Genomic DNA, 21,107 nt, shown 5'->3' with positions numbered 1-21,107 from the left:
TCAAATTTGCTTCTCCATATGCTAGAGATGTTGCGTTTTTCAGGTTAGCTGCCATTTGAATATCTTCTGTAATTTGCCTGTATATATCAGCGAAGGCAATGGCACCCTACTCGCCCATGGAAAATCCCCTGGGCGGCGGAGCCTGGTAGGTTGCAGTCCATGGGGCCACTAAGAGTCGGACATGGCTGAGTGACTTCACTTTCACTTTTCACGCACTGGAGAAGGAAATGGCAACCCACTCCCGTACTCTTGCCTGGAGAATCCCAGGGATGGGGGAGCCTGGTTGGCTTCCATCTATGGGACTGCACAGAGTCAGACATGACTGAAGTGACTTAGCAGCAGTAGCAGCAGCATCCTTGTAACGGGGCTTCACAGGTGGCACTAGTGGTAAAGAACTGGCTTGCCAATGCAGGAGACATAAGAGACTCTGGTTTGATCCCTGGGTCAGGAAGATCCCCTGGCGGACGGCATGGCAACCCGCTCCAGCATTCTTGCCTGGAGAATCCTAAGGACAGAGGAGACTGCTGGGCTACAGTCCATGGGGTCACAAAGAGTTGGACATGACTGAAGCAACTTAGCAAAGCACACACTTCCTTGTAATAGGGAAAAGCAAATCTGACTCTGTGTTGAATCTGCTTCTTTTGCCCTAACCTTGATTCCCTGGTAGCTCAGGGGGTACAGAGTCTGCTCGTAATGCAGGAGACTGGGTTTCGATCCCTGGGTTAGGAAGATACTCTGGAGAAGAAAATGGCTGTGGTTCATGGGGTTGCAAAGAGTCCATCACGACCGAGTGACAGCGACTGAACTGAACTGAATCACTGAAGAAATGCTGCCTATGGCTTAAAGTGTACATAGTGGCCTATCTCAGGGAACTCTGCCTCCCATGCCTGAGAGTTAAGCTAAAATACCTTTGCTTAGCTCATAGGAAACATCCTGACCTGTATGGCTGCAGGAAAAAAGAAAACACACACCTTCCAGAGTCTGGCTGCAACCTGGAAATATTTGCAACAATTTATTGCCTTATTTTACTACACCTCCTCATTGTCCTCTGTTTGTTCTGTAAAAGAAACTAGCATCCAAACCCAGACAAATGATTCTCTGGGACACTAGTCTACCATCTTGTTGGTCTGCTGATTTTCTGAGTGAAGTCAGTATTCCTTGCCCCAACAACTCATCTCTTGATTTATTGGTCTTTCGTGCAGTGAGCAGTGTGAGCTTGGACTCAGTAACACCCTTGGTCACCATTTTATTGGTCCACTTGCTTGTTGGGTGTGTATGCTAAGTCACGTTAGTCGTGTCTGATTCTTTGAGACCTTATGGACTGACTATAGCATTCCAGGTTCCTCTGTCCATGGGATTCTCCGGGCAAAAATACTAGAGTGGGTTGCCGTGTCCTGCTCCAGGGGATCTTCCCGACCCTGGGATCAAACCCGCGTCTCTTATACCTCCCGCGTTGGCAGGCAGGTTTTCTAGCACCACCTGAGAAGCCCCTATTTGGTTCTTCACCACTATCGCCATGTGGGAAGCCCCCATTTGCTTGATACTGAAATACAGTCAGCAACCGCTTGTCTGTTATAGGGTCACAGTCCCCCTTCACCTTCAGTGTGTTGTGTTCTAGTTTCACTATGAGCATCTTGAAACGTGGACCTTTGAAATTTATTGTGGTTAATATTTCAGTTTTCTTTGGGAGAAAGAAACCTGAACTAGATTACACATAAAAACTTTGCAAGGAAGTGTGCTATAAATATAAACAGGGATGTTATAAGATGTAAATTGGATACTTTTCATATTGATGGACAGGGACAAACGTTTCTTGCAAACCTATATGCTCTAGGCACCCACCCAAGTGTTTATCCAAACCTAGTCATTTGGTCCTTATAGAACTCTTCCAAAATAGACAACACTGTTTCCATTTTATATCTGAGGAAACCTAAGTAGTTTTCTTAAGCCCCACAGTTAGCAAGCACATAGTTAAAATGGCTCACCTGCTGTATCCTGATGGTAAAGACCTAATATTTAACTTTACTACAATAAATGTGAAGTCCCTAGTAGTTCGGTCTAAAATTGACTGTGAGGTAGGTGTACACTTGGCTTAACATGGTGAATGTGAAAAACACCTGCAAGTTTCATTTGACCTGGCAGCTGATTAATGAGTATCATCGATGTACTTTTCTATGGTTGGATCACCCCTGGAACTTGGTGACCAGAGTCAAAGATAAACACAGCCAGGTATTAGTCCAAGGGTCAAAAACAGATTTTGTTTAGTAATTGCTGAAAGAGTTGAGCTCTATTCCTCTTCCTGCGGAGGCTACTGGGACTGGCTTTAAGAGCTGGAGGATGAGGGAGGGGGAAGAGTGGGCAAAGAGCCGGTCAGTATTAAGGGCGATTACACAAGCTTCTCTTGCTGGTTGGCAGCTGCCAAAGTGAGGAGTGTCTTCTCCCACAAAGATGCTACCCTTACTGCATCTGCAGGAAATGGCTCTCAAATTGGGAGAGATGCTTCTGAGTCTTAAGATACATATTCACAATTACAAGTCCTTGGGAGGTCAGGGGCCTGTGTTCATTAGGACTTTCTCAGGTAGGCATTTTCGGAGAAGGCGACGGCACCCCAATCCAGTACTCTTGCCTGGAAAATCCCATGGATGGAGGAGCCTGGTAGGCTGCAGTCCATGGGGTCGCTAAGAGTCGGACACGACTGAGCGACTTCACTTTCACTTTTCATGCACTGGAGAAGGAAATGGCAACCCACTCCAGTGTTCTTGCCTGGAGAATCCCAGGGACGGGGGAGCCTGGTGGGCCGCCGTTTAAGGGGTCGCACAGAGTTGGACACGACTGAAGTGACTTAGCACCAGCAGCAGCAGGTAGGCCTTCTGCAGTGAGTTGTGTCCTGGGGATGGGCCGTGGGCTGGCAGAAGCCCCTGCTAGTTGGCCACGCCTCTCAGGGCAGGGGTCTGCAAGAGTTGTCAGATGCTGACAGCTGTGCAGTTCTCATCAGCTGTCAAAACCACGATGTATGGCAACATTAAATACAGACGGTGGGAACCACGACAGCGGAGGCTAAAAATCAGGTCCTCTAAGCACCTCAAAGAACAAGTTTAGTCTGGAAAAGATAAAGCCTAGGGAGTCTACTAAGTCTAGAGACCTGGCTCGCTCAGTCCTGGAAGGGGCTGCGTGGCCACAGAAGGAACTCTTCAACCTGTGAATGTTGGAGCGAGCAGAGCTGCAAAAGCAGCTTCAAGTTCCTGCCAACGATAACATTCTGTGATTGTTGCAACCCAGCGAAGCCTTTAACGAAGGCGTGCTCCTGAGGCGCACGAGCTGCAAGCGGGAGATCAAAGAGAATGAGCATTGAGAAAAAGGACTCTAGGTAACTAGCGACATTGGCTTGGCTCTGATGCCAAGCTGACAAAGGATGACGGAGGAAGATAACGTTTGGCTTGGAGCAAATAGCGGCCTCCAGGCTACAGTTCAGGGACCAGCGTTCCTCAGAAACACCAGTGATGGCTCCAGGGCAGAACTAGTCTAGAAGAGAGGGCGGCGCGTGAGGGAGCGGGTGGCAGGGTGGCCTCAGGTTCCGGGCGCCCGAACGCCGGGGACACACGGTCGGGGGTGGTGGGGGAACCGGTGGGGTCTGCGCGGTGGGGAACGGGGTTGGGGGCGGGGCCCCGCGGCTCGCACGCCCTGCTGGCTCCCGGAAGGAGGCGGGGCCGCCTTGCGCGCCCTTCCCTAAAACCTGCGGGCCTCGGGCCGTGCGCTGCCGAGGCGCCTCAGTCGAGCACCGAGCCGTCGATCGCTTGGCTCCCGCAGTCTGCGCTCCCGCTCGTTGGTGGCTCCACCCGCCATATTGTGTAAGTGCGACCGCAGCCCTGGAGCGCCACCCGCGTTCCCGGCGCGTGGGGCGGGGAGCAGGCGGCTCCGGCTCCCTTCGCGTCCCTGGCTCACTTGGCTCTCCCCGACCCTGGCTCCCGCACGGTGACGGCGGCACGGGGAGAGGCTGGACCGGGCGACCCCGCGGAGGCACGCGTAGCGCGCGCTCTCTGCGCCCCCGCGCGCCCTGGAGCGCCTCCCGCGTCCCCGCCGCCGCCGCCGCGCGCCCAGCCGGCAGTGCCCGGGCCCGCACGCCGGGAGCGCGGCTCGCTCCGCGGTCCGCCTCGTGGTCGCACGTACTGGCGTTTCCGCGTGCTGTGTAATTAGCTAGGAGAAGTTCTGATGTGGCTTTTTTTTTTTTTTTTTTTTTTAACGCAGAGACCAGCAGTCCGTTATGGAGCATGCCATTACCCCGCTGGAACCCCTGCTTCCCTCTGGTAACTGTATTTCTTCACACGTTTTACAGTGCAACTGATGTGCAGTCCCCGGCCCCCCCACCACAAGCCGTGATAAGGTTAAAAGGGCTGGACTCTAGACCCAGAATGGTGTCCAGTCTGACTCAGATTTCCTACATTTAGGCAGATTACAGCCTCTCTTGTGTCTCAATTTCCTTATCCGGAAAAAAGAAAAAAGGAGCATAGTTTTTAGTCTTTGCGGTGTAGAGTTGCGGGAGGACTAAAAGGTGATGCCCTTCACCTGGAGAAGACTAAGCCCTACCGGTAATGTGAGCTCTCAGGCTCCTCACAATTAGAGCAGAAAGGTAGACGGAAGGGGTAAAGATCAGTCTTTATTGACTTTATGATTGGCTGCCCATTGTGCCCGTTTGTCATCCTTTGAAAATACCTGAGGTTACCCAATAAAAATGCTTTCAAGATGCAATAGTCAAGGGTTATTCTTCTCGTGTGGAGTCATTGTAATTCACAGGGAAATAGACGGAAGAATGAGTTTTTCTGAGGGCATTGTTAGTCGCTTTTATTACCGTGTGTAGTAACTGACCCGAGTGCTAATTTCATGGTATTAAAACATTTTTTTCTGTACCGGTTTTTACTTTTGTTTCTCTTGTGTAGAACTTCAAGTTTATCAGCTCATCAGTTTAACTAGAATGCAAAATTCTTTGTAGTGTTAACAGTTTTCTGTAAACCTAATTCATGAGTTTTTTGAGGGCAGGAGTATTGAATCTGATTTGAACTTGTCAGCTTCCCCACAGTCCTGGGAGTACTTATGGTAAAGCAATCAAAGGATAATTACAGCAGGGGACCCTGGCTCCTTTCTGCCCAGACACTTGCTGTGTTACATTGTGTGCATATACTTTATATCTTACTTTACAGCTAGTAAGGAACTAGAGTCTGAACCCAGACATGTTTGACTTGTTGAGAGGTTGAGTGTCTAATCATTTTTGAAAACAGCTTTTCCTAAGTTAGGAAAAGCACTGGCAAACATAAACATTTTGTAATTGAAACTTAGATAGTTCTCAGTTATCCAAGGGTAGCGGGGACCAACAGTATTTCCAAGAGTAAACATTGGATTCAGCTGGCCTGTTGACTTTCAGATTTGTTGCTAAGCATGAGCACTTTACTGCTGGAAGACTTCGAGTGTTTTCTCAGTTTTAAAGAGATAGGTCATACAGACAGTGCTACATAGGAAGGGTTGGAGTGAGGCAACAGGGTTTCTGGGTCTAAGTCTTAGATTTGCTGGTTGTATTTCAGTTTCTTCATCTGTGAAATAGAAATATTTTGCAGGCTTGTGAGCGTAGATGAGTTGTAAAACATGTAAAGTGTTTAGCTTTAATTGTGGTAAGCAATCGATTAGGTTCAGTGGTCAGGCTATTGTGGTTGGATTTCAGGGTCAGTGTTGAAATGGAAAGGGTTTCCCAGGTGACTTAGTGGTAAACAATCTGTCTGCCAGTGCAGGAGAAGCAAGAAACATGGATTCAATCCCTGGGTTGGGAAGATCCCTGGAGGAAGAAATGGCTTTAGTATACTTGCTGGAGAATTACAAGGACAGAGAAGCCATAGGGTCGCAAGGAGCTGTACATGACTGAGCTACAGAGCACAACATGCCTGCATGCTGAGATGGAAAAGGTTTGGAGCAGTAGACTAGTAGGAAATAGTAGGAAAGACAGGCAGTTCTGGTCCCTGTGGGTTTAATCAGAGGCTTAGGGAGAAGGCCATGACTCCTCAAGTCAGACATGTGTAGGCTCCGTGCTGGGGCAGGCGTACAGGGGAACTGTTAAGGACTGTGATGTGCTGTGTGAAGCACAGATCCACCAGGTAGAATCCTGGACTTCTCTGAGGACAACTGTGGCATTTAGTGGTTTGCCTAGTTTCTTCCTCTTGCTCCTAAGGGTACAGTTATTTGGAGATTCCCATCTGATCTCAAACACTGGCTTAAAAACATGGGTTCCCTACAAGTTTACTTTCGTCTAGATAAATGAGGGATATTTAAAAACAGAACAGTGTATCAGGAGGGACCCTTGCAATGCCTGGCTCTTAGAGTAATTTGGTAAATATTTGAGGTTAACGTTATGTTTAGAGAGGTTCCCTTCATCAAATAAACATTTAATATTTTCTAGGAAAAGGCAATGGCAACCCACTCCAGTACTCTTGCCTGGAAACTCCCGTGGATGGAGAAGCCTGGTAGGCTGCAGTCCATGGGGTCTTGAAGAGTCGGACACGACTGGGTGACTTCACTTTCACTTTTTACTTTCATGCATTGGAGAAGGAAATGGCAACCCACTCCAGTGTTCTTGCCTGGAGAATCCCAGGGATGGCAGAGCCTGGTGGGCTGCTGTCTATGGGGTCACACAGAGTTGGACACGACTGAAGCGATGCAGCAGCAGAGAGGTAGCTTTTGTATGAGTAACTTCTCTGAATGTAATTTTTGGCCTGATGTGCCTGTAATGCTTACCCAGCTTTCGTGTAACGGACAACCTGACTAACTGGTGCTCTCCAGGTTAATTAGTTGTCAAGTACACCAAAATGCTCACCTCTAATGATCACCAGCAGAGGGAATAGAAAATCTTTTTAATCTATGTTATTTGTAACTGAAGTGTGTGGTAGTCTATCAGTCGTGTCTGACTCTTTTGTGACCCCATAGACAATGGCCTACCAGGCTCTTCTGTCCATGGGATTCTCCAGGCAAGAATACTGGGGTGGGTTGCCATTTCCTTCTCCAGGGAATCTTCCCAACCTAGGGATCTAAGCCAGGTATCCCACACTGTGGGCAGATTCTTTACCATCTGAGCCACCAGGGAACCCCAAATTAAGTAAATGGTTATTATTTAAAGAAAAATGACTAACCTAAAACATGAAAGTTTCCTGTAACCCCTCTTCGAGAAATAACCATTATTAACAATTGGCGTATATTCTCAAATTTTATTTATGTAGATATAACCATTCCTCTTATGGTAATATACCATTCCTCTTGTTTTAAATAAAATGGATTTATATTGTAAGTTTTGTAAATTAGTGTTTTTGAGCAGTGAGTAAAAATATATCAATATTTTATTTCAAACATTGTGCTCTTTGTTCTTTTTTTTCTTTAAAACAGAGTAGAGTATTTCTAAATGTTAAAAAAAAAATTCAAGTGAGTAAATGTTACAATCTTATTCAATGATTATTCAGCAATTAATATATTAGGTAGTATCCAGTCTGGCAGATAGAAACTGGAGGAGCTGTGTGAAGTGGTAGACATTATAGGCAGAAATGGGCAGGAACAAGGAAGTTGTACTTGCCAAAAGTAGTTTGATTCTAGCAAGGTCTTTTTCCTTTAAGGGATGGTAAAGGATTACTTTACTGACTAAGGTCCATCTAGTCAAGGCTATGGTTTTTCCTGTGGTCGTGTATGGATGTGAGAGTTGGACTGTGAAGAAGGCTGAGCGCCGAAAAATTGATCCTTTTGAACTGTGGTGTTGGAGAAGACTCTTGAGAGTCCCTTGGACTGCAAGGAGATCCAACCAGTCCATTCTGAAGGAGATCAGCCCTGGGATTTCTTTGGAAGGACTGATGCTGAAGCTGAAACTCTAGTACTTTGACCACCTGATGCGAAGAGTTGACTCACTGGAAAAAGACTCTGATGCTGGGAGGGATTGGAGGCAGGAGGAGAAGGGGACGAGAGGATGAGGTGGCTGGATGGCATCACTGACTCCATGGAAGTGAGTCTGAGTGAACTCCGGGAGTTGGTGATGGACAGGGAGGCCTGGCGTGCTGTGATTCATGGGGTCGCAAAGAGTCGGACACGACTGAGCAACTGAACTGAACTGAAAGGATCTGTCAGGCAGATTACTTTGCTAGCACTGATAGAGTGACTTCTGATTGGCTGGTTTAAGTTCCTATTTTTTTGTAGAGTTGAAACTGTACATAATTGGGTTAATTATTAAGGCTGGGTTTGGTGATGTGGGAGTTAAATGGCTCCATTTTGGGCCTGTTGTTTTTAACGCTGCAGGAAAAAGTCCATCCTACTTAGCAGAGGTTGTCATTCTGAAATCTTGTGTATTTCTAAATTGTGTGTGTGTATAAATAAATATAGGACCTGTTTTAAGCCCTTTCCTGCAATTTTTTTCACTTACTACTTTGTTACGGTCCATATGTGTAGGTGTCCCAAGTTGTTTTTCTTTTAGTGGACAATATAGACACAATGGAACTAGGCTTTCTTAAAAGACATTTAGACTATTTCTAGTTTTTGTTACTATCTACAATGTGTAACTTTGATCGTATTTTTGCATATTTATGTGAGTTTAGAAGGAAATGGCAGCCCACTCCATTGTTCTTGCCTGGAGAATCCCAGGGACAGAGGAGCCTGGTGGGCTGCCGTCTGTGGGGTCGCACAGAGTTGGACATGACTAAAGTGACTTAGCAGCAGCAGCAGTAGCATCAGTAGGATAAATTTCTGGAAATGGAATTACTGGATCAAAGGATATGTCTGGATTTGTTATCTAGAGGAACTGACAACTACCTAGTGTATGCCTTGGATACCAGGTACGGTGGGGGATACACTTGTGATCTCTTCTATCAAGGAGCTTACAGTCTTGTCAGAATTGAGAACAAAACAAGATAGATGCTAGTTAGATGTTGAATTTTGTGTGATGGGACCCACATAGGAACTACAGGGACTTGGGAGAAGGGGAGGAGGGCAAGCTGGAGCAGGCAGATAAATCATGGGTGGACAGATGTCAGGTGGGCATACAGAAAGGCACTGGACTTAAATTGTGAGATGCCTGGGAGAAACACAAGAACGTTGCAGGCCCTGGGCCCTCCTTGATTGAAAGCTCAGTCCTGCATCTGTCTGGGAACTAATTCAGTTCATCTGGTGACTACTGCTGCTGCTAAGTCACTTCAGTCGTGTCCGACTCTGTGCGACCCCAGAGATGGCAGCCCACCAGGCTCCCCGGTCCCTGGGATTCTCCAGGCAAGAACACTGGAGTGGGTTGCCATTTCCTTCTCCAATGCATGAAAGTGAAAAGTCAAAGTGAAGTCGCTCAGTCGTGTCCGACTTTTTGAGACCCCCATGGACTGCAGCCTGCCAGGCTCTTCCGTCCATGGGATTTTCCAGGCAAGAGTACTGGAGTGGGTTGCCATTGCCTTCTCCCATCTGGTGACTAGTGAGGAAGAAAGGTTGAGAGAACAGGTGGAGGTTTTGGAAGAATGGTTGAGCAGTGAAGTTAAACCATACTGTGGATGACAGAGAAATTTATTGCAGGATAGGAGATAGAAAGATTTTTGAGTTTCTGTGTCCTTCCATCTCTGGAACATTCTCTATGAAACAGCCTTTTATATACCTTTAAAACTGGATTAAATTGTGTCATCCATGTTATGATTCAGAATTGCTAATTGTATACAGGTTAAAGTCCTTATCCTGACCTTTAAAGGCCCTTCACCATCTGATTCTTAACCGCTTTTCCAGAATACTTTTTTTTTTTTTTTTAAATCACTCACCTCTCTGTCCAAGCCAAGCAGAACTCACCACTATTTACTATGTGAACAATGATTGGAGCTTCAATGCTTTGACCCTAGCTCATGCTACACTAATCCCCTGGAGTGTTCATTTTCAATCCTTAGAATTCTTATTGTGAAGCTTTAGCCATTCTGGTGGGTAAGTAGAGGAATCTCTGATTTTAATTTGCATTTCCTTTATGGCAGAATATGGATATTGTCTTTTGTTAATTGTGAAATATTTGTCTCTTGCCACTTTTTTTCTTCGTATAGTTGATTTATAATGTTCCGGGTGTACAGCAAATTGATTCAGTTATACCTGCATCTATTAATTATGTCTATATATCTAGACCTCAGATTTTTTTCCATTTATGCTATATAAGGTGTAATGTGGTATACAGTGGGTCCTTGGCATTTATGTTATATATAGTAGTGTGTATCTATTAATCTTGAAAGTGAAAATTGCTCAGTCGTATCTGATTCTTTGCGACCCCATGGACTATACAGTGCGTGGAATTCTCCAGGCCAGAATACTGGAGGGGGTAGCCTTTCCCTGCCAGAATACTGGAGGGGGTAGCCTTTCCCTTCTCCAGGGGGTCTTCCCGACCCAGAAATCAAACTCAGGTCTCCTGCATTGCGGGCGGATTCTTTACCAACTGAGCTACCAGGGAAGCCCTGAGCTACCAGAGAAGATTAAGGATTAATCTTAAATCCCTGATTTATCCATTCCCCCTATTTCTCCTTTGGCAGTCACAAGTTTGTTTCCTATGTCTGTGGGTCTGTTTTATAAATAAGTTCCTTTGTATCATTTTTTTAGATCCCACATAAATGAGATCATATGATATTTGTCTTTATCTGACTTAGTATGATAATTTCTAGGTCCATTGATTGTTTTTTTTATGGGGCTGGGTAATGTTCTGTTGTGTGTGTGTGTGTGTTAGGTTTCTAACCACACCACAGTTAGGTTTCTTCCATGTCTTGGCTGTTGTAAATAGTGCTGCTATGAACACTGAAGTGCGTGTGTCTTTTTTCGAATTAACGTTTTCATCTTTTCCGGTTGTATACCCAGGAGTGGAATTGCTGGTGCATGCTCAGTTGCTCAGTTGTGTCTGATTCTTTGGGACCCCATGGACTGTAGCCTTCCAGGCTCCTCTGTCCATGGACTTTTTCAGGCAAGAATACTGGCATTTCCTCTTCCAGGGTATCTTCCCGATCCAGGGGTTGAACGCGTGTCTATTGCGTCTCCTGCTTTGGCAGGTGGATTCTTTTACCAGTGTGCCCCTTGGGAAGCTCAGGGATGGCTGCATCATATATTAAATCTAGTTTTAGTTTAAGGAAGCTCCGCACTGTTCTCCTTTGTGGCTGCACGAATTTGTATTCTCATTAACGATATAGGAAGGTTTCCTTTTCTCCACACCCTCTTAAGCATTTATTTATTACTTGTAAACTTTTTGATGATGGTCATTCTTGCCATTTTTCTGTTGGGTTGTCTTTGATTTTTTAAAATTTAATTTGTAGGAGTTTTTCTTTTAATTGAGATATAATTGATATATATGTTTTATTTTTGATTTGATGCATGTATATATTGCAAAAGGATTACAAGTAGGAGTTTTTGTGTTCTGGTTACATAGTTCTTTAAGTCTTGATTTTCTCATCAATGCGATAGAGATAAGGACACTTTTCAAGGAGAGGTATGAAGATTAAAAAGTATCTGTAAAGCATTTAACACTGATACATGCAGTAAGAATGGAGACATTTTATTTATTTTGTTCATTGCCTTAACATTTTATGTAGAGGTTTTTAAAATAGAATATTTAAGCACATATGATAAGCATATACTCTTGCTGTTTTAAACTCTGTTAATATAGGTGCGTTTTCCAATATTCTTAAAAATCTGAATTTTTTTTCTTGTAGTGTCTGTGATCATTTCAGTTTTCATTATGAATCTTTATATTTAGAACTCTGTATGCTTGAAAGTAAAGTATATTTATTTTAAACACTTCGCAGCTAAAGCAAAAGAGTAAAACCTTCCTTAGGATCATTAACTTACATGTGCTTATTTCCCAGACTTAAGACATAGAGCAACCAATTACAGAGACTTTAGTTTCTAGTTTACTAAAGTACTGGTATGTAGGCATTTTTGTATATTTTTACAACATCATATATATGCGTTATAAAAAGATATGGATAAAAGATGAAATAAAAATGCGGTATTTCAGCCTCTTGGAGATTGCCACTATTCTCTCCACGTGTGTGTTTATTTGTTGTGTATACATTGGTATTGATATACCTCCAGATATTTCTTTGTATGAATACACAGACGTTTTTAAACCAAAGTGAGAACATAATGTAAGTTGCTTTATTCAGTTTACCAGTTTACTTTTCTATGTCAGATTTCAAAGTATCTAATATCCCACTATGTTTAAATTTTCTCATTCTCAAAATAGCTTCCAGATGCTTGTTCCAGACTAGGACTACCTATGCATTGGGTTCAGGATTTTAAATCTCGAAACATTGTCCCTCACATTTTAAATGTCCTTTAATATTGAATATTGATAAATAAAGCTTTTATATCCCTTTTAAATTGATCTGATCGAATAAAAAATATAGCAGTTTGGTATGAACCATCATTCACTTAAAAATACATGATAAACTCCAACTCAAAAATTCCATATTGTTTTTCCCACATAATTTCATTATAAATTTGTGCTAGAAAATCTTTTACCTATCACTCTACCTTTCTTTGCAAAAAAATTATATATAAATTTTAAAAAGATTTCTATGACCATAGTGCTCTTGGGAGTTATTTCTTCTGAGCTGAGTTACCATTGTTGAGGTTTATTATGAATCGAATTACTCTTTTAAGTATTATGGACACACACTTGATCAAATCAGTGTAATTATATTACACGTTCTTGTAACAACTAACATTTCTGTAACACTGTGTGCTGGTCATGGTTTTAATACTTCAATACTGTAAAACCTGTAGAAAAGTTGTGGACCTAGAAATCCAGGTTTATGTTTTAGCTATCCTCTTCACTAGATATGTGACCTTGGATATGTCTTTCAATTTCTTAGAGCCTTAGTTTCTTTATATAAAATAAAAATACATACAAACATGAAGTCTCTTGTCCAATTTAAGCTACTGTAAAGTATAAAAAGCAAGTCTAAGAGGTAGAATCAATGCAAATGGAAAATACTTTGTACTAAATGAACTTTTTTATATTATTAAATTTTGAAATGCCTTCTTTATTCTATAGTTCTCAGAGGAGATAGCTATTTATTTAGTAAATGTGTTCAGTTAGGTAGGACTACCTGTTCTTTTCCCTGAATTCTCTGTGTAGTTTTCTTCTATACTTATTGAATTTATTATTTCTAGGTGCATGGAATTTTTAATAGTGGTCATAGTGTTATTTATTTAAAAAATTTTTAGTTTTACTTTATTTTACTTTACAATACTGTATTGGTTTTGCCATACATTGACATGAATCCACCACGGGTGTACATGAGTTCCCAAACATTGAAACCCCCTCGCACCTCCCTCCCCATACCATCTCTCTGGGTCATCCCCGTGTACCAGCCCCAAGCATCCTGTATCCTGCATCAAACATAGACTGGTGATTCGTTTCTTACATGCTAGTATACATGTTTCAATGCCAATCTCCCAAATCATCCCACCCTCGCCCTCTCCCTCAGAGCCCAAAAATCTGCTCTACACATCTGTGTCTCTTTTGCTGTCTTGCACACAGAGTCATCATTACCATCTTTCTAAATTCCATATATATGTGTTAGTATACTGTATTTGGTGTTTTTCTTTCTGGCTGGCTTCACTCTCCTTTAGAATTTGTTGGAGAGCTGGTTTGGTGGTGCTGAATTCTCTCAGCTTTTGCTTGTCTGTAAAGCTTTTGATTTCTCCTTCGTATTTGAATGAGATCCTTGCTGGGTACAGTAATCTGGGCTGTAGGTTATTTTCTTTCATCACTTTAAGTATGTCTTACCATTCCCTTCTGGACTGAAGAGTTTCTATTGAAAGATCAGCTGTTATCCTTATAGGAATCCCCTTGTGTGTTATTTGTTGTTTCCCTTGCTGCTTTTAATATTTGTTCTTTGTGTTTGATCTTTGTTAATTGGATTAATATGTGTCTTGGGGTGTTTTGCCTTGGGTTTATCCTATTTGGAACTCTCTGTGTTTCTTGGACTTGGGTGACTATTTCCTTCCCCATTTTAGGGAAGTTTTCAACTATTATCTCCTCAAGGATTTTCTCATGGTCTTTCTTTTTGTCTTCTTCTTCTGGGACTCCTATAATTCGAATGTTGGAGCGTTTCATATTGTCCTGGAGGTCTCTGAGATTGTCCTCATTTCTTTTAATTCATATTTCTTTTTTCCTCTCTGATTCATTTATTTCTACCATTCTATCTTCTATTTCACTAATCCTGTCTTCTGCGTCCATTATTCTACTATTTGTTGCCTCCAGAGTGTTTCTGATCTCATTGCATTATTCATTATATATTGACTCTTTTTTATTTCTTCTAGGTCCTTGTTAAACCTTTCTTGCATCTTCTCAATCCTTGTCTCCAGGCTATTTATCTATGATTCCATTTTGATTTCAAGATTTTGGATCATTTTCACTATCAACATTCGGAATTCTTTCTCAGGTAGATTCCCTATCTCTTCCTCTTTGGTTTGGTTTGGTGGGCATTTTTCTTGTTCCTTTACCTGCTGAGTATCCTCTGTCTCTTCATCTTGGTTATATAGCTGTTTGGGGTGGCCTTTCTATATTCTGGGAATTTGTGGAGTTCTCTTTATTACAGAGCTTCATCACTGTGGGTGGGGTTGTATCAGTGGCTTGTCAAGGTTTCCTGGTTAGGGAGGCTTGTGTTGGAGTTCTGGTGGGTGGAACTGGGTTTCTTCTTTCTGGAGTGCAATGGAGTGACCAGTAATGGATTATGAGACATCAATGGTTTGGAGTAACTTTGAGCTGCCTGTGTATTGAAGCTCAGGGGTGTGTTCCTGTGTTGCTGGAGAATTTGAATGGTATGTCTTGCTCTGGAACTTGTTGGCCCTTGGGTGGTGCTTGGTTTCAGTGTAGGTATGGAGGCGTTTGATGAGCTCCTATTGCTTAATGTTCCCTGAATTCAGGAGTTCTCTGATGTTCTCAGGATTTGGACTTAAGCCTCCTGCTTCTATTTTTCAGTTTTATTTTTACAGTAGCCTCAAGACTTCTCCATTTATACAGAACTGATGATGAAATGTCTAGGTTAAAGATGAAAAGTTTCTCCACATTAAGGGACACGCAGAGAGGTTCACTGAGTTACATGGAGAAGAGAAGAGGGAGGGGGTAGTTAGAGGTGACTGGAATGAGATGAGGTGGGATCAAAAGAGGAGAGAGCAAGCTAGCCAGTAATCACTTCCTTATGTATGCTCCACAGTCTGGACTACTCAGAGGTATTCACGGAGTTATACAGGGAAGAGGAGAGGGAGGAAGTAGACAGAGGTGGCCAGGAGGATAAAAGAGGGAAATGAAAAGGAGAGAGACAGATCCGGCCAGTAACCAGTTCCTTAGGTGTTCTCCACCGTCTGGAACACACAGAGATTCACAGAGTTGGGTAGAGAAGAGAAGGGGGAGGGAAGAGACAGAGGCCACCTGGTGGAGAAAAAGGAGAGTCCAAAGAAGGAGAGAGTGGTCAAGCCAGTAATCTCACTCTCAGGTAAAATTGGATAGTGAAGTTTGGGTTTTTGAATGTACAAAATTGACAACAAAAACCAAAAAGCAAAGATTAAAAATCTAGAGTAGAGGTTGGATTTTCAAAAATACAATATTAAAGAAAAGAATAATAAGAAGAAAAAAAACAAAGCCATAAGAATTATTAAAAAACAACCACCACCCATAGACTATACATGGGGTTTGCTATAAAAAATAGGGTCTTTTTTTTGAATAGTAATAATAGGTTATAGAAATAAAAAAGGAAAAATAGAGGACTTAACAATTTTAAAAAGTTAGGAAAAAAAAGAAGAAAAAACAACCACACAACAACATAAGAAAAAAAAAAAGAAAAGTGATCTTAAAAATAGTAAAGATATATTTGGCCCTTTCTCTGGTGGTGTGGGCAGTGTAGGGTCACTTCCAAGGTGGTTCCCTCTGTTTAACTTCTTCTGTTTGCTGGCCTCCTCAGTGTCTGATTTCCGTCCTGACACAGTGGGGGCGGTAGTGGACCCTTTTTTTTTTTTTTTGGCTCACTTGTTCAGTCGCGCTGTGGGGAGGGGGGATGCTGCAAACAAATAGCACTGTCGTGTGCACGCAGTGTCTCAGTCCTGCTGGGCCTGCCCCTGCTCACGGCTCACAAACCACTCAGGCTCTACGTTGCTCCGCCGGGAACCGTCTGAGGCCGGCCCTAGGCTGCATGTACCTCCCCGGTCTAAGCCGCTCAGGTTTGGCGCTCAGGTTGCCCTCAGAGGCGCAGATTTGGTTGGGACTGCGTTTTGTGCCCTTCCCAGGTCCGAATAGCTCAGGTGTTTGGCGAGCACGGTCGCTGCGATTTATCGCCTTTCCTGTCTCTGCTGCTCAGTTTTCTGGGTGTACTGCTGGCACCCCTTGTGAGGCAGATGGTGACTGTCCAGCACCCCCAGAAGTCTTAGCAAAGAAGCCTGCTTGCAGTTTGGTAGGTAAAGTCTCTCCGGGGCTGCGATTGCCCCTTTCCAGTCCTTACGGCTCTGGCTGCCTGTCCTCGGTGGGGAATGGTCTGCAGCCGGCTTTTTCCGTTCCGTCCTTTGTTCTGTGCTCGGTCCTGGCGGTGTCTTTTGTTCGAGCTTTTCGCGTGGTAGCTATCCCACAGTCTGGTTTGCTAGCCCAAGTTAGATCGTTCTGGTTGCGCGTGGGGCATTCCTGCACGATTCTTACAAAGCTCTGCAGCCCGCGCCTCCCGCGCGTCCCTGCCCTGCCCCCACTTCCCACTGGCGGATGCAGGCGTCTGTGCTGCTTTTCCGCTGGGGGAGTTACTGTTGGGCTTGTAATTTCTTGGTTTTAATTATTTATTTATTTTTCCTTCCTGTTATGTTGCTCTCTGTGTTTCCAAGGCTCGCCACAGACTCGGCAGGGAGAGTGTTTCCTGGTGTTTGGAAACCTCTCTTCTTAAGATTCCCTTCCCAGGACGGAGCTCCCTCCCCACCTCCTTTGTCTCTTTTTTCGTCGTTTATATTTTTTCCTACCTGTTTTTGAAAACTATGATCTGCTTTTCTGGGTTCCTGATGTCCTCTGCCAGCATTCAGAAGTTGTTTTGTGGAGTTTGTGCGTGTTGAAATGTTCTTTTGAGGAATTTGTGAGGGAGAAAGTGGTCTCTCCGTCCTATTCCTCCGCCATCTTAGGACCGCCTCCGGTCATAGTGTTTTGATGCCTCATGGTTAAGTGGAAATGTGTTGGGAATATCTCATTCAGTATAGCATTCCTGTTATTTTTGTATTTCTGGAACTTATTCTCCATTGAAAATGCCTGATTAAACCCATAAAAGGAGTATAAAACATGAAGATGGATAGTAGCATTCTCTGATTTACTAGAGGCTGCATCCCTGGTTAATCTGTACCGAGAGTTCAGACTCCTTTGTAATGTAAATGAGTGGCTACCTGGATCACTAGTTCAGCAGCAGACCTCTCAAGAACCCTTGGTGATAACATACTTAGTAGCAAACATAGCCCAAAACTGTTAACTCCCTTCTTTAGTTTCTACTTGTAAATCCTTGTAAGAATGATGTAAGGGTAGATCTGAGTTATTTGCATTTTTTAAAAAATTACAGATTAAAAATTCTTCAGTATAGTAGTAAGATGCTTCTTGGTCACAAAGCTGAAGTAGTTAAGCATTCTTCTTAGAAATTTCCCGTTTGTACTTTTCTTTAGGTGTGGGCTAATACATGTGGCTGTTGAGCGTTTGCAATATGGCTAGTGTGACGGAAGCACTGAGTCTTGTCATTTCACTGTGAGAAATAAAACTCCCATTGGTTATTGAAAAAATCTTAATTATTTGGAACAATATATTAGTTTACTGAAGCTGCCATAACAAAGTGCAATAGATTGAGTGGCTTAAAGAAGTTTTTCTCAGTTCTCTTGCCAAAAGTCAGAGATTCAGGTTTGGTTTCTTCCAAGGCCCCTCCTTGTTTGCGGACGGCTGCCTTTTCTGTGTCCTCACGTGTTCCCCCTTGCTCTGTGTGTCCTCTGGGTTCTGATCTGTTCTTTAAAAGGTACCTGTCCTATCGGGTTAGTGCCGCTCTTACGACTTGTTTTTACCCTAATTACCCCTTTAAAGACCCTGTCATATCACTGGTAGATGAATCACAAAGAGTCGATTTCAGTCTTACTTAGTTGCTGTTTTGTCCTTCTATACAATATGTCCTCTTATTCATTCAACACTTCCTAAGTATCTAAATTTCATAATTTAAATTGTTCTAGTAGCCTCTTTAAAAAGGGAAAACAGATGAACTTAATTTTATCTTTTATTTAGTCTAATATATCTAAACTGATATAATTAAGCATGTAATCAGAAATAAACAATTATGAATGCAATAACTGACATTTTTGTACTAAACCTTCAAACTCCACAGTGTATAGTTTATACTTCTAGCATGTCTCTATTTAGATGCTAAAGTTTCACTAGAAACCCTTTACATTTAGTTTGTGATAATTTGTCAGATATTTTGTTCTTATTCATATCAGCAAGCGCCAACTCGTAGACTGGGACTTTTGGAACAAGCTTCATACACGGGGAGTAGAATGTTTATATTCCATGGAAAGCCTTTGGAAACAGTTACTAGAGACAGAACTAGGTCTGTGCCTGGGTTTTTTTACTTTGTTTTTCTTAATATTGACACAGCTTTTCTGTTGTTTAAGGCAGTAAGGCCTGCTTTGATACTTGCTTTTTTTTTTTAAGACGTTTTCATCCCTTTGTAGATGTCATGTAGACCTCAGGCTAAACCTTCAGCTTAAGGATTGTGATGTATTTGCTATCCAGGGCTAATTAAGATATCCAGGAGGCAAACTAGTGGATTTTCCAGTTTCAGGTGTTAATCCTCTTATTTTGGGCTCCCAGGTAAAGAATCCATCTGCCATTGCAGGAGACTGAAGAGACGTGGGTTTGATCCTTGAGTCTGGAAGATTCCCTGGAGGAGGAAATGGCAACCCATTCCAGTATTCTTGCCTGGAAATTTCCATGGACAGAGGAGCTTGGCGGGCTACAATCCATGGGGTTGCAAAGAGTTGGAGACACCTAGCACTCACACAACAACCTCTTACTTTACTTTCCTGCTCAATTAGAAATCCATTCTAGGTAGTTTTCAAGTCTCTTGAATGTTGCTGACTCTTCTTGTTCTTCCTTGGTGTATAACTCATAATTGTTGGAATTCTTCCTTTTTGCTTTCTCCAATTTATTTCTAATTTACAAAGACTTTTCAGTCACAAGTATACTTTATGTGTTTGATGTATTTTTACTTTCTCATGTGTTTTGTTTGATTTTCATATTTGCCTTAATTTTTGTTGTTGTTTTAATTAGTTTCATTATATATCTGATGACAAAAATGTTTGGTTCATCCTCATTCTTAGTGGCCAAATTGTTTCTTTTGCCATAAGTAATATCTCATTAACTTTATAAGCCATCTTTTCCACATCATCTAGAGAATCAATTTCCTTTGTTTTAGTGGTGTTAAGTCTCTGCAGCACCCACCTCCCACATCCTTACATATTAGCATTTTAATAGCTGCATGCTTTCCTAAAGGAAAGCTTCTAAAGTGAGTTTAAAAATAATCCCAATTTTAAAAAATCTTGTAAATTAGTCCTTTTTAGCATTTTCAGAAATAATACTATTCTTTTAAACAAAGCAATTGAAAATATGGAGTGAAGCTGTGGGGGAAGTTCTGATATTCTCAGTGCTCAAATGTTATAGCTTGATCACTCCAAAAAAAAAAAAACCAAAACCTTCTGTGGGTTTTGATACATTAACATTAGATGTCTTTGAAGGCTCTCTAGGAAACTGAGGTGTATTTGTGCCTTAACTTCTCATTCAAGTGAATTGTATTCCCTTCCTTCTTGTTAAAATTCATCAGAAAGAGTTATTATTCTTTGTAGGTGGCAAACAGATGCTCAAACAAATGGGTTTCATTCTGAGAGTATTCCTGTATCTTTATCACACCATTGTCTTTGAAGGTGTTCATTTATCACCACGGAATAGTTCTTTCTGTTTTTATGTCTTTAGAGAATCTAAGCTTTGATTTACTCTTAGGTCATGTGTAAGTTGTATAAATCGGGTTCGTGGCCCAATTGCTGATGTTTATGTTGAGGCAACTTTATTTTTCTTTTTCAAAGAAGGAAAACTGCTCTTGCAGTTAATAGCTCACGTGAGTACAAATGCTGTGAGTAGTGAATCCTGTGCTTGGAGAGAAGATCTTTGAAACCCTTCGTGTTCCTGGGGCAAGTGTGTCTTTGGTGGTGCCCCTCTGAGATGGCTGTCTGGCTTTCTTGCTTGACCATGTTCAGGTAGCTCTGTCTTTCTGAGAAAATACATCCTATTGTTGGTCAACTGATTGTTTATGCATAAAATAAGCTGAAATTGACCTTGAGTTTTCTTATTTCTAACTGAAATCAGATAGAAGACTTTTACTTGCTCTCTGCTTGTACATAGTCCCTCCTTTGTGTCCGACTCTTTGTAACCCCATGGATTGTAGCCTGCCAGGCTCCACTATCCATGGGATTCTCCAGGCAAGGATACTGGAGTGGGTTGCCATTTCCTTCTCCAGGGGATCTTCCTGATGCAGGGATTGAATCTGCATGTCTTATGCATTGCAGGAGGATTCTTTACCTGCTGAGCTGGAGATGGGGTGCATGCTTTCTACTTTTTATTGTTCAGTTGCTCAGTCGTGTCCAACTCTTTGAGACTCCATTGACTGTAGCACGCCAGGCTTCCCTGTCCTTTACCGTCTCCCAGAGTTTTCTCAGACTCACGTCCATAATGCCATTCAAACATCTCATCATCTGTCATCCCCTCCTGTATTTCCCAGCATCAGGGTCTTTCCCAGTCAGTCAGCTCTTTGCATCTTGTGGCTATAGTATTGGAGCTTCAGCTTCAGCATCAGTCCTTCCAATGAATATTCAGTGTGATTTCCTTTAGGAGTGACTGGTTTGATCTCCTTGCTGTCCAAGGGACTCTCAAGAGTCTTCTGCAGCCCCATAGTTGAAAAGCATCACTTCCTCTTCACTCAGCCGTTTTTATGGTCCAACTCTCATGTCTGTACTGGAAAAACCACAGCTTTGACTATACGGACCTTTGTTAACAA

The 21,107-nt window shown here is 42.6% G+C and overlaps 1 protein-coding gene across 8 annotated transcripts in view; it reads left to right on the top strand.

Moving 5' to 3' along the window:
- Positions 1-2,994: 2,994 nt before the first annotated feature.
- The window catches only part of TPK1 (thiamin pyrophosphokinase 1), a 379,100-nt gene continuing 360,987 nt past the window's right edge, over positions 2,995-21,107 (top strand). For 2 of the 8 annotated variants that reach the window (XM_069588649.1, XM_069588647.1), the window contains exons 1-3: positions 2,995-3,367; positions 4,246-4,304; positions 6,440-6,503. In XM_069588649.1, coding sequence (XP_069444750.1) covers positions 3,342-3,367; positions 4,246-4,304; positions 6,440-6,503 — 149 coding nt within the window. In that variant the 5' untranslated portion in view covers positions 2,995-3,341. Of the gene's footprint in view, positions 3,368-3,440; positions 3,849-3,880; positions 4,305-6,439; positions 6,504-21,107 lie in introns of those variants that run through there. The other 6 variants (XM_069588652.1, XM_069588646.1, XM_069588648.1 and 3 more) reach the window with 5 other exon arrangements.

This window comes from Ovis canadensis, chromosome 4 (assembly GCF_042477335.2).
Source record: "Ovis canadensis isolate MfBH-ARS-UI-01 breed Bighorn chromosome 4, ARS-UI_OviCan_v2, whole genome shotgun sequence".
Lineage (NCBI taxonomy): Eukaryota > Metazoa > Chordata > Mammalia > Artiodactyla > Bovidae > Ovis > Ovis canadensis.
Note: the sequence above shows the minus strand (reverse complement) of the source record. Positions and strands in the feature narration are given on the sequence as shown.